At 40.3% G+C, this 14,505-nt stretch overlaps 1 protein-coding gene across 1 annotated transcript; it reads right to left on the reverse strand.

Annotated features, from left to right (window-relative positions):
* Positions 1–2,518: 2,518 nt before the first annotated feature.
* Positions 2,519–6,580, reverse strand: LOC129109220 (WD repeat-containing protein on Y chromosome-like). The gene has a single exon (XM_054621241.1). The coding sequence runs from the start codon at positions 6,578–6,580 to the stop codon at positions 2,519–2,521; it is 4,062 nt and encodes a 1,353-aa protein (XP_054477216.1).
* Between the last annotated feature and the right edge of the window lie 7,925 nt (positions 6,581–14,505).

Consider the following 14,505-nt stretch of genomic DNA (forward strand, 5'->3'; position numbering starts at 1 on the left):
TACCTAGTAGCTTCAATGAATTATAAATAAACATAAAAAGCTATTTGCAGCATATTCCATTTCATTGATTTATACTTTAATGATAACATCAAACTCAAAGCCGACCAGTGTGCACCAGCCCGTATTCACATGATTTCTGAATATAGAGCGCTCTCTTTCTCCCCCCGCCCACAGTAGCGGGACGAAGGGCTGACTCTTCTGGTCGCTGGGTCGATGGGTTGGTCCTCCAACTTCAGTAAATATTTCCACACTTTATAAATATCAGCTATTTTAAAATATGTCAAATATATAACCTGGTGATGTTTTACTGCCTGTTTGATGATGCCACCATCATGGACCATGTCAGTGAGATCACTAAATAATATGAGCTGATCTTCCATCAAAACTGTTCTGTTCCATTCATTAAGTGATGCATGCCTCTACACTTGTGTTCAGTCAACTAGTCATTTTCTCTGTGTGGACCTGAACAGAAACCCCTGGCTGAAGATTTTACTGTGAGACAGAGACAAGAACGATGGATCTCAGTGACTTGATGCTGACTCCTTATGAAACGCCTCCATCTACTGACTGAAAACAAGAATGGCTGCATAGGAACAGTCGGATCCCGAGTCTCAAGCTGATTGTTGTGCTGTGAGTGTGTTTGCTAATATACTGGCTGAAGACTGTCTTTTTGTTCAAACATCATGCTCTGGCTCAGTGTTTGTGGTTTACCTCAGACACTACTAACTGATCCCATCATTTTGACTGTGAGCTCAATAACAACACTCGCTGTCTAAGGGAAGATCCTTAGTGTTTGAACTGACTGCAAAGACACAATTTGAGTCTGCCATTTGAGACTTTATATGATACATGAGAGAAGAAACCCTTTAAACGCCTAATACATGTATGTCTCAGCTGACATCATGCTCTCATTTGATGGGATACACGTTTACTGTATAAGTGGAATATAATCATTTAATAAATGGTTTATAACATCTTTGGGCTGATGTACGTATGTATTAGTGTATTTATTGGTCAACCACTAAAACACCTGTGGGCCCCCATAGGTGAAGGCTGCGGTTGGTGAGATTATAATAATACATGTTTGGTCTGGTCCTTGTGGGAAGGACATTCAATTCAATTCAATTCAATTTATTTTGTATAGCCCAAAAGCACAAATTACAAATTTGCCTCAGAGGGCTTTACAATCTGTACACATGCGACATCCTCTGTCCCGGAACCCTCATGAAGTTGGAAAGCAACCCGTTTCCTGACTGATGAAGCCAGATTAAAAGCATGACAAGTTTTGGTGCAGTCAGAGAACTGAGATATTAGCTGTTCTATCACCATAATTTAATAATTAAAGGAAAACAACACAGTAAAAACTCAATTTAAGAACAACAAAATAAAAGAATACTGTTTGTAAATGATGAAGTACATTTAAAGTAGGGAAACATAAAAAGTGAAAATCAGTTTCTCCTTTCTTCAAACATGGCTAATTGTTACTCCCTTGTTCCTCTGTACCGACATTTAAGTAGCCTACCTGTAGGAACCAGTAAGTACTTTATCTGCAGCCTACTGATTCAAAAGACAGTATTACACCGTAAGTTTAGAGGACTTACACAGTAAATGACAGGAATTACACTATATGTCACGGGCTGTGTTATAAAGTGTTACCCAAATAATGTTTGAAGAGGGAAAATTGTGGGAGTCAGAGCCAATTTTAGAAACAGTTTACAGCTTCTCAAATCATCACTGTGATTTCACCCACTCTCCCTCTGAAATTGCCATCCCATTATAAAATCTGAAACTGTCTTTGTAAAAGGAGAAAATGTCAGCTGTAATTTTTTGGAAAACATGTTGACTATTAAGTCCCAAGTCTCCTGCCCGGCTTAGGTGTTTAATCAATTTATACCTTAAAATATGGTAAAGTGATATGGCCCCAAAGAGCTTTGTTCACGCCAACTTCAGGTTTACTAAACAAGGTCATATAAGGTAACAAGTAACACTTTTACAAGGGTTTTTATTTGTCATTGTACAACAGATTTGCACAAGTTCAGAGGACTTACACGGTAAATTAGGGAAAATTATACTATAAGTCATGGGATTTGTTATAAAATGTTACCCAAATAATGTATAAAGAGTGAAAATTGTGGGAGTCTAGAAACAGTTAAAGAAGAGTTTACAACTCCTCAACACATCGCTGTGATTTCATCCACTCTCAAGATAAAATGTCAGCTGGAATTTTGTGAAAACCGTGCTGGCTATTGAAAATGCCCATTCAGCCCATTAAAGTCACAAGTTCCCTGCCCCGTTTAGGTGTTTAATAATTGTATACATTTAAATATGGGAAGTGATATGGCCCCAAGGAGCTTTGTTCACGCCAACTTCAGGAATACTAAATAAGGTCATATTAGTTATGAAGTTAACATTAAATTATTATTTTTTTAATTGTTTATTATTATTAATATTGTGGGAGAAACCGGATCACGCGGAGAAAACCCAAAAAGGCTCAGTTCATGTTTGAACCACTTCTGGTTCAAACATGAACTGAGCCTGTGTTTGGAAATGGTGGTGCTTGTTGCAGATGGTTAGGGGACCTCGTCTTGTGATGTCTTCCGCTGCTGATTCTTGGTGAGCCCTTTGTAGCATTGCAGCCTGTGGTGAGCTGAGCCTTTTCAGAGATGGGTGGTAAGCGTACATGCTTTGATGTGTGTACGGACCGCGGCTTGACTGTACTTGCTGGTAGCTGCATGTGTGGTGAGGTCTTTATAGCTGGCAGAGTGATTGGTGGACATGGTGTGATGACGCTGTCTTTTAATGTGTCTCCCTGTTGAATCTTATGCACACGTCCATATTTGGACCTAGTCTGGTGTAATGCCTGGGGAGAACGTTGTTTAGGGTCGGTGCCACCTCTGATGAGTGGGTTCTGAGGCGGCTTTGGCTTGAGCTGGGTCTGATTATGGGTGAGCTGAACCCTATCAGGGATGGGTGGAAAGTGTACATCCTCTGATGTTCGCTTAGACTCCTGCTTGCCAGGCAAGGTGTTTAGTGGACTTGGTGTGAGGACGCTGTCTTTTAATGTGTCTCCCTGTTGAATCTTATGCACACGTCCATATTTGGACCTAGTCTGGTTTAATGCCTGGGGAGAACTTTGTTTAGGGTCGGTGCCACCTCTGATGAGTGGGTTCTGAGGCGGCTTTGGCTTGAGCTGGGTCTGATTATGGGTGAGCTGAACTCTAGCAGGGATGGGTGGAAAGTGTACATCCTCTGATGTTCGCTGAGACTCCTGCTTGCCTGACAAGGTGTTTGGTGGACTTGGTGTGAGGACGCTGTCTTTTAATGTGTGTCCCTGTTGATTCTTGAGCACACGTCCATATTTGGACCTAATCTGGTTTAATGCCTGGGGAGAACTTTGTTTAGGGTCGGTGCCACCTCTGATGAAAGGTGTCGGAGGCGGCTTTGATTTTAGCTGGGTCCGACTATGAGTGAGCTGCACTTTCTCTGAGATGGGGGTTAAACTGACCTGCTTTGAATGGTGTGCAGCCCCCTGCTTGACTGTATTAGCAGAATGCTGCATGTCTGTTGAGCTGTTTGTAGCATTAGAGCAGTCCAAGGTCCTGCTGGTGTTTGGTGAACTTGACGTTGATGTTGTTTCAGACCCCTGGTGGACTTCTTTAGAAGATGGCTGTCTGGAGCGACGTGAGGAACGGGACTTAGGTTTGGCATACTTGGCTAACATAGTTGCTAGTGGTTCTGCATGCTTGTACGCTTCACTATACAGAAATCGCAAGTGGCCCAAGTCTTTTCTTAAGTCAAATCCTGCTTTAATCTTCATGGCCTGTGTACATCTGGCCATCAATTGTTTTTCAGTTAATTTTGGAGATGGGTTGGCTAACTTTTCAATTTGGTTAAAGAGCTTGTCTAAGTTTGGTATAGGTGATGTGGGCCCTAATGCGTGTAATAATTCCATTACTGGCTTTTGATAGTATCTTGTCACCATTGGGACTGGTTCTCCTTCTATCTCCTCCTGGTCAGCTTTCTCCTCAAGGCTGAGTTGCGTAGCACCCCATTTGTCTTTCCCAAAGAGGCCTATGTGGGAGCCTGTGTTTTCCCATAGGTGGAGGTTGCAGTCCAACCCTGCAGTAATGATCTTTTTACAACTTGGGTCACACTGAACACTCACCACCTCTGTACGGTGACATTGCCAGGAGCCCAACAGAGGAAGTTGAGCCAATGACACGCGCCATCCATTTGTAACCTCAAACGGCCCTTTGTTTGCCTGTTTCATGAACCCAAATTGTTGAATGTCCCACTGACAAATCTTGCCAGTACTATCCCCAGTCAGTAACATATGTTCTTTGACATCAGTGGACATGGTGGTAATGAAGGCACCTTCCTCATCCACTGCCCTGAACTTTCCTAGCAAACCTCCCTTGATGTTAACAGACCAGGCACATATGTAGCCGTCTGCAGAAGTCAGCAGTGTGGCTGTGTCAGCTTTGACATCCCTTTTCTGCAGACATTTTATAAGAGGATGGGCTTTCACAGCAGTCTTGTTCCTAGTCCGAGATTTTTTGGGATTCTTCTCATCAGGCAGATTCCTTGTCAAGCCTGTTTTGGGATTCTTTTCAACAGACAGGCTCTTTGTCAGGCATTTTTGTCTTCTGCCTGCCATCAATGTTCGTGGGCTCTTTCTGCCATTAATGCAGCAGAGAACCTCAGCAGTCTCACAATCCCAGATAACAACATTTCCATTAGCGGAGGCAGTAATCAGTGTGTTTTCGTGCACATCCATTGAGGAAACGTCGTTTAAATAATCGTGCTCCCAAAATCTGTTGTCATATCCCTCCATATCCAGGTCATAAATTATCTTGGAGTTCCGTCCCGACACAAACACCCTATTGTTCAAGCAGACAATACCGGTCACCTCCTTTGGCAAGGTAACAGGAAGAACGGCAAGCATATTTCCATTGTTAAAGTTCCACAGCCTCAATTTCCCATCCTGAGAAACTGTGATTAGTCTGCGCTGTGGTTCATCAAATGCAATGGCAGTGTGCCCCACATGCTGATCTGGAGTTAACTTGAACTGCATAGCGGCCTTTCCAGTTAATACGTCCCACACGGTCACCACACCATTTTGGCAAACAGAGATGACCTGTTTGTAAATGCTGTGATAGAGAGCACAGCACAGGGGCTTGTCATGGGATGTTAATGCCTCTTGAAAAACATCTGTTCCTCTTCCAAGATATGTTCCTATTTGGGAGTTAGCCAGGACTAACTCATTGTTGTATTTGTTATAACACATACTGGAGATAGGGCCATGTTCCATGCCTTGAATGTAGAAGCTTTGCAAAGGCAGCATTTGTTCCTCGGACCACACACGAACATTTTTGTCCTCAGATAAAGTGACGTAAACTTGATCTTTGGGATTTAGGTTAATGTGGGTGATGGATCTGACGTGTCCTGCAAATGACTGTTTGCATGACATGGTCTTGTGGAGATACCACTCCCGCAGCAAGCCATCTGTACCACCAGTCATCAGATGCCCAGTCAAAACTGAGAATTCAACACAGGTAAAAAAGTCCTTATTTCCAGTGCTCTCAAATACTTTTTTAGGGAACTTAGCTCCGTGTGTCTTGGGTAGGGTAACCATGACCATTGTCTGGGATGAACTACCGCAGATGGCCAATGACTCAATTGATGGAAAGTATTGGATCTTAGTGCAGTAGTCATTGAAAATGGGGATTTTAACACATCGGAAGTCTTTAGAGGTTTTTTTTAACAGGGTTGAAACATAAAGAGTTGGATAATCCCGCAGAGAGACTTCCTCGTACGCGTCGCTGCTGAAGAGGCCATTTTCCGGTATGTTGTTAGAGATCAAAACATACAAAAAACCTGCTACATCACCTATGGATAACACTGCTTTAGTGCCATTGGACCAGTAGTTCATGGCACTCACTGTGTTGTCCTCTACAATTAAACCGTGACTGATTGAAAACAGCTTTGGGAATTCATTGCAACGGTAGAATAATACTTCCCTTTCAGAAGTGGAGACAGCTACCTGTTTGAGTTCTTTGATATACACCATGCCATTTATGTGCATTTTCTTCTCATGCGAGAATGGATGCGCCATTTTTTTGGGGTTTAATGCTTTTTGGCATGATTCGTCAAATCTGTCAGACCAGAGGGTTAAGATACCATCGGAGCTGATGGAGATGTATTGACCTCTCTGGTAAGTCCTGATTTGCCCTTTGTGAACATCAGATTCACGTTCAAGTTTCTTGTCATCTTCGAAGGGACGGAATATCACTTGAACAATCTCTTTAAAGTGATTTACAGGTTTCACTTTGATAGCTTTGGGAAATACATTATTCTTCTGATCCACGCATTTTGAAGCCTCATTTCTACAAACCAGGTATTCTATTAACTCACCAAGGTCAACAGTTCCATCACAGTTTATGTCAATCTTATAGAACAATGCAGTGAGTTCTTCATCATTGTCTGTACCGAAGATCTCTTTCAGTCCTTCACAAAATTCATCTATGTCCAGTCCTCCACCGCCATCAGCATCAGCCTTCCGATATAATTCCAAAATCATTGGAATTTGACCTGCAGTAAACATTTGTTTTGTCTTTGTACATTCACTTTTAGGATCCATGGTAGCCTGCTCAGGTAGATCCTCCGCTGTATCTGTGTGTCTGTCCATTACTTCTCCGATATAACTTACTAACCAGTTATATGGTGTGTTAGCGTTGGCGGCGTTTGTTGAAATGAAGTAATGAAAGGTTTTCAAGAGTATTATAAGGGATATATCAAAGCCAGAAAACCGTCATAGCCAAAAATGATGTCATGAATGGCTTTGATCTTCTCATTTTGGTGTCATAAACTTTTCAAATTCCAATACGTTGTTTACAGTCACGTGATTCCGATGACGATCCAAATTCAGATGGAGGGAAGTGAAAAGCAACGGAGCTGACGTCACGGAGCTGACGTCACAGAGTGAGTTAATGCCCACCGGTGCTATGCGCATGCGCCCACCGGTCCGCACAGCGGCAGAGTACCAGTGGCGATGCTATCACATGTAAGAAGGTGTTTAAATGTACATTGCGTCATGTATGTAATGCAAAACAGCCTACCCTGCTAAACACACACGTCTGCAGATAACAAGTGGAAAGCAAGATCAAACTCTGCAACTAACGTTACATTTTCTACTGTTTGTGTTAGACTAAGACAAGCAACATAAATTGTAGTTGCAATGTCATATCTTAAATGAAGTTGACGCCATCGCTGGGAGGTACTGAGAAACCAGTTCAGTGTCCGACAGTGAAGAAAAGGTGGTGCTAGTTAGGTTTTTGGATTCCTTCAGCAGAAACAGTCCAAAATGTTTTGCACCAAAGGGCTCTGCAGTAATTCAATATATTGATTAATTGTCATTCAATAGAATTGTACTCTCATGAAATCTTATACCAAGATATCGTGATACACAAATACAAAACAAGCACATACCATCTCAAATTTCGTTAAATCAAACTTTTGTTTTGATCTCATGACTGAGACATATTGAATGTCTAGCGCGGAATATATATATATATATATTTTTTTTATATACTTATACCTGCAGCTATTATGTTAATTATGCACTGCAGTTCTTAATAAAATCTGAAAAAATACTAAGTACTTTCCATTTGTGCCCTCCTGCACTGATGGCTACAATGTTGCCTACAATACTGACCCACTCCAACATCTCTATATTCAACACAGTATGAGAAGCTGATGGGTCCGGAGCACAAGGGGGCTTCTCCTGAATGGAAAGTGGTCTCTGGCTGAATCCCAAGGGGCCATACAAGGAGCCTCGTCTGATGGGATGCTACTGTCATGGAACTAGGATGAGCGAACTGAAGGTAATATTACTGTTCATTATAAACGCTCTAAAGGACATGAATACAGTGAACTAGATTCCATCTTGTGGAGGGCTCATTGCATGGATGGAACATGTTACTGCATGTTACTCTAGATGAACTAAATGGCTACAATGCACTGTGAACTCTACCTAGTAGCTTCAATGAATTATAAATAAACATAAAAAGCTATTTGCAGCATATTCCATTTCATTGATTTATACTTTAATGATAACATCAAACTCAAAGCCGACCAGTGTGCACCAGCCCGTATTCACATGATTTCTGAATATAGAGCGCTCTCTTTCTCCCCCCGCCCACAGTAGCGGGACGAAGGGCTGACTCTTCTGGTCGCTGGGTCGATGGGTTGGTCCTCCAACTTCAGTAAATATTTCCACACATTATAAATATCAGCTATATTGAAATATGTCAAATCTATAACCTGGTGATGTTTTACTGCCTGTTTGATGACGCCACCATCATGGACCATGTCAGTGAGATCACTAAATAATATGAGCTGATCTTCCATCAAAACTGTTCTGTTCCATTCATTAAGTGATGCATGCCTCTACACTTGTGTTCAGTCAACTAGTCATTTTCTCTGTGTGGACCTGAACAGAAACCCCTGGCTGAAGATTTTACTGTGAGACAGAGACGAGAACGATGGATCTCAGTGACTTGATGCTGACTCCTTATGAAACGCCTCCATCTACTGACTGAAAACAAGAATGGCTGCATAGGAACAGTCGGATCCCGAGTCTCAAGCTGATTGTTGTGCTGTGAGTGTGTTTGCTAATATACTGGCTGAAGACTGTCTTTTGAAGACTGCATGTAGTATATAGAGTATAAATCAGTCGTCGGCTGTATGTCAGCAAATCCAGCTTCATGTCATCCATTTATCAATGCATCTTTGATGTTATTTATTGTTTTATTTCTATTTAATTTTGTGTAAATACCAATTTTCATGTTACTGAGAGTGCTTGTCTGTGTATTTGTGTTCTTTTTGTGTTGTACATATTACATTGTGATATTTTGTACACTGCGCATTTGGGAATGTTCCCATCCTGTTAGCTTGGACATTTAAACGTCCACACTGCTTCTGTGTTTTTATTTTTTGTGTTTTTTTTAAGTATCATTACTTTGAACTGTCTTCAAATTCAATTAAACTGAATGCCTGTACAAATGCTGGTTTCCTCTACTTTATAATGTAGTAAATGTCATGGGTATTTAACAAAAATGTAGATTGTTTTGCATTCTATGTGGATCAGACTATGTTTTTAAATTGGTGACTTGAAAGGACAATAATGGTAACATATGTGCAAATTGGGTTTCCAACACTAGAGGGCACCATAGTTACATAACAGTAAATTAGGATCACAGTTAGTTACAGTACACTCACTATGTTCCCCACCTTTTTAACTATCCACTGTAATTATGGAAAAGATGAAGAACTTCATCATGTTTCATGAAGTGAGGAGGGAAACATATACACTCAAAAGTTTTAATGGGAATATTTGAACTTTAATTCCTGGTCACCAGTTTGGTACTGTCTTGGTATATTATCAAAACTTGTTACACTCAGGCAGCCCCAAGTATTAAGGATTGCACTAACACACTAATAAAAAAAAAAAAAAACAGTGCTAGGAGCAACTAAGTATATTTATTTAAGTGCTGTACTTAAGTACATTTTTTGAGTTACTTAACTGGAGTATTGCCTTTCTGCTACTTCCTCTGCTGATACCTCTACTCCACTACATTTGAGATACTGGAGATTCTTAAACTAGTTACTAAAACTGTAAGTTTTACCGAGATAAATACGACTGACATATTACATGAAAAACTACTTGCAGCAACAGCAATAATAATAATTAAATAGCATACACTATTTTAACACTGGTCCTTCAGCCTAATTAGTACTTTTTCATTTGATACATTAAGTATATTTAAGTAAAAATACTGCAGGAAATATTCTTGTAATGGAGTAGTTTCACATTGTGGTATTGCTACGTTTACTTAAGCATATAACCTGAATACTTATTCCACAATTGTTTAAGCCAAACCCCCAAACCAGAAATGCTTGTGTGAAATGTGTGTAGTGTTGCAATGCAGCTTCACTGTTTGCCAGTTCTCCATATTTATTATCAATAATCCATATTTATGGCGTATACGCATAATAATCTATAGAAGTGTGCTTCCCAATATAGGGTGGGGCCATGTCTGTCATGTCTTGGGTCATATGATGCTTGTCTGATACACTTATTAATAATGACAAAAACTGTGATAACGGTAAATCTCTGGTAACCTGTTCGTTAGACAAAAACAGAAAAAATCTTAAAAATGTAATTTATAACACTGCTCATCCCATCCCTGAATTCTCCTCCCATTTTGACGGTTTCAGACAAAGGTATCCATGGTAACTGTACACAGCAGCTGTCTGACCCCACCCCACCCACTGCTATCCCTCCTCCTGCTTTTCCTTGAATCAGCTGTGGTCTATGTGGGAAGCACCAGCGCAATAAACTATTAAACAGTGTTTAAGAGCGTGTGTGTGTGTGTGTGTGTGTGTGTGTGTGTGTGTGTGTGTGTGTGTGTGTGTGTGTGTGTGTGTGTGTGTGTGTGTGTGTGTGTGTGTGTGTTTGTGTGTGTGTGCTTGTGCTATAGCAAGAGAGATTGAGAAACACATTAGTATGTATGTGTGTGTTTGTTTTTTTGTGCAACCCCCTCTGCAGAGTTTGTGAGTGGGAGGCCTCCACTAGCAGAGGGGCATTACACGGATGATGTCTGTGTTTTTCCTCAACCCAGAGAAATAATTTCACAACTCTGTAACAGAGAACCATAACCTCCTCAGCAACGTTTCTCTTGGATGTCAGCCTCATAACCCTCCATATTCCTCCAACTATTTCAGCCCTTTCCCAGGCACATCTCTGGCATTATGTCTCTGTGAACGAGGTTTCTAAAGGGGCAAGTGATTTATAGTTGCTGATTTTTCATTGGCACTCAAATGCCTTGCAGTGCCTTTAGAAAATGAGCAATTACACATATTTCACGACAAACTTAATTACAGATAGTATGCCAGTTCATGTGTTATGAGTTAGTTTTATTAGTGCAATCTCGTTTATGTTTTCAATCTTATGTCAGTCAGTCTAATGTGTTTATTCAAATGTTGGTCTTAAATAATACGAAATTATCGCACCTTTTTTCTATATCTCAGACAGCACATGAATAACAGCATAAGTGCAAAATACAAAATATGTAAAAGTATGTAAAATAGGAGGAGGATTCAAATGGCCATAACAACATTAATATATGTCAGTGTGTGTCTGTATCTGTGCAGTGAAATCCCATGTGGATTTCACAGCAAAGTAACAAATTTCCTGCCTGTCAGAAGCTCAGTTGATATCTGGAGCACAACAACTGAGACCGGAGACAGGCGTGTTTTTTATGCCGCAAGGGAGAAACGTATTTCACCAATAAGGCACTAGCTTCACAAAGCCCTCCACTGCTAACCTGCTAGAAAAAGTGTTTAAAGACTTATGATTTTTCATTACCTTTTCCAAGGCATGTCATTATTCTAAGAATGATTATTAATGAATAATGAAGCAGTGAGAATGTCTGTATATGACTTCTCTTATGTGAGTTGTTGCCCCCCTGATGCTTTTTCTTTTGCAGAAAATATATTTGTTTAAGCTCCCTTTTCAGGCAAATCCTCTTTGTAAAATTCAGTGTGGAGGTTTGTTAAGACTGTCAGTCCTTTTTTAAAAATGGCACACTTATGTCTCATGTCTAATAATAGAGACATAATAGGCTCATGTACCAAACTTCATGGAAAGGATTAGTTGATGCAAACTGCTTTTATGTTTTGCCATCAGACTGTACAACAACAGCGGAGACCACAGTCTGTCATCATGCTGACCAGCCCCCCCCCATGTGGATATACTGTACATTTTTTTTATTTGTATTCTTATTTTTTATTTTATTCTATTTTTATTTTATTGTATAATATGTGTATTTATTATCTGTTTCTGTGTAGTTGAGCTGCTGCAACACCCGAATTTCCCCCATGGGGATCAATAAAGGAATATAATAATATTTGGAATAATACTATACATTGCAGTTTAAAAAACAGGAAACCCAGCACTGACACTACAAGATGACACAGCAGATTCTTCTTGTGACACCGGCTGGGATCCCCTTCTCTACATGGTGTTACAGTGATGATCCCGGGTAAGGGTGTTTGTGAATATTAGAGAAAGTGAGAATGAGAGAGGGCTTGGGAGTGGGAAATGAATGAGGGTGATATTTTTAGATGGTAGTTCATCAGGGCCTCTCTCTCTCTCTCTCTCTCTCTCTCTCTCTCTCTCTCTCTCTCTCTCTCTCTCTCACACACACACACAACATATATATATATATATATATATATATATATATATATATATATATATATATATATATATATAATATAAAAAACAGTGGCAAGATTTAATGTTTACTGAGTCTCTTTATTACTGCAGAAAATAACAATCTTAACATGTAATTCAGTCTCATATCTTTAGCAAGTCAATATTTCCTGTCATGGGATGAGATACAGACAGGCAACTTAAAGTGCAGCATTGAGTACTAATAAAGTATTTTGACAAAAAAGATTCAAAATGGATTCATACTGGATTATGAATGTTGTAATTTAAATCGCCAGATTAAATATTATAAATTCAAACTATGATGATGGTATTAAAGAAACTGATGTCTTTTCAGCGCATAAAATGACACTGTCCCAGCCAAACATTACCTTCTTTTGTTTTTTACATCAGACAAAGCAGAACCAGTAATCTTGTCTGTCACATGGGAGCCGGCACATGCAGACATCTGTCACTTTAATGCAGGCAAATGATTGAATAGTCCTGGGGCAGAAGGAGAGGATAGGTGGGGGAAGTGGTGAATGTGTCTGTGTGTGTCACTGTGAAAGGGAGTGCAAGACCCCAAACATCTGTTATCCCATTCAAAGAAGATGCATTATTATTCTTGGCCAAAGATGGCTGATTGGCCCTGCGTGTTGTCTGGCAATTAAACTGTGATTACAACAGAGAGCAGTCTTAAATCTGAATGGATCAAGATATAGTGTTGTAAAAGCCTGCAGTGACAGAGGCAAATGGATTGCACAGGAGGTTGGTGCGCTAAGAGCTGTGGTTACTGAAGCCTCGACAGAAGCTAAAATCCATGCCAGAAAACTTTCAGAGCAGAGACAATCCTAGCTTTCAATTCATGTCAATCCCTGACACTTCCTGCAAACTTAAGGCCTACTTGTTATTATACTCACACAGGGATGATGCATGTAACACCAGTCCGCGTCCTTTCCAGTGTTTTTTTAAACAACCAGGAGCCATTTCAGATGGGTGTGTGGTCGCTTTATCTGTTAGGCACAGGGCCAAGAGTTAAAACTCCAAACGACTGGTGAGATGGGTCTGGCCCGCTGCAATATAATTCAATCAAAGTGAAGATGCTTTGAGTGTATGAGGAAACCATAAGAGTTGGGATTGTTTCCAAACAGAATAAATGCTCCTTGGTAAAAAAATTCCATTGGAAAACCTCTCACATGAACCTGTTTTATAACCAAATCCACTCTAATTTCACATTTCCATTTCCTCACAACACAGATTCAAACAAATTCTGTGAGAAATGAATGGCAGGAAGAACTCCAAATGACATTTATTATTTATCCTTTGTCAACATGAAGCTAGGCCCATTCCCCCCAATCCAAACAGTGAAGAGTTTGACAATTGACATTATTTTTAGGAAGAAAGATGAGAGATGGGAGAAAGAGGGCAGCAGCCAAGAAACAACAATATAGAAACATGATGACCAAAACTGCAAGAGGCAGGCCATTATACTTCCTGAATGAGTTGACAATTTTACATTATTGATAAATATTCTGTACTTAAATAGCAACTGTTGAATATTTTTCACAGAGTGCATTGCTGTGCCTGGGGAAAATAAAACATATTATAACACTTTGGAACGGTCACAGTCTCCCTAGTGGTCAATTTTAATCCATATACTGAAGGTCAATTCAAATGACTGAATGAATGCAAGGTGAATGTACAGTTGCAAGTGGCTCCATCAAATCACTTTTTGAAGAGAGACAGAGAGAGAGAGAGAGAGAGAGAGAGAGAGAGAGAGAGAGAGAGAGCAGCATGTTGCGTGCAGCTTCATTTCCGTGCAGCCCCGGCCCTCCCAGCGATGATGTAATGTCATGAATATTGAAACAGGTTGCTCGGTGGTCGGGAGGCGCTCCAGTCAGCATCCCTTCTGCCTCCCCATCACCACCATACCCTTCAGCATCCGACAATACACCCGGAAGAAAAGGTAGGAAATTCATCTGGAGCATCGTGATTTCCAGCTGATAATCGCTTTTCTTTGAGCATGCATGTGTGTGTGTGTGTGTGTTTGATTATTGTGACAAAGTAATATGTATGAAGGGCAAATCCACGTTATGTTCTACTGTTCGGCCTCCTTGATTTACTGTTGCTGCTCTCAGTTGTTTAGATGTAGATGTAGATGTAGAAGACACGGAAACGGAGCTATGATTTCTTCATTATTTCGACTTATTTAACATTACTCTATTTGATCA

Source organism: Anoplopoma fimbria, chromosome 20, assembly GCF_027596085.1.
Source record: "Anoplopoma fimbria isolate UVic2021 breed Golden Eagle Sablefish chromosome 20, Afim_UVic_2022, whole genome shotgun sequence".
Classification (NCBI taxonomy): domain Eukaryota; kingdom Metazoa; phylum Chordata; class Actinopteri; order Perciformes; family Anoplopomatidae; genus Anoplopoma; species Anoplopoma fimbria.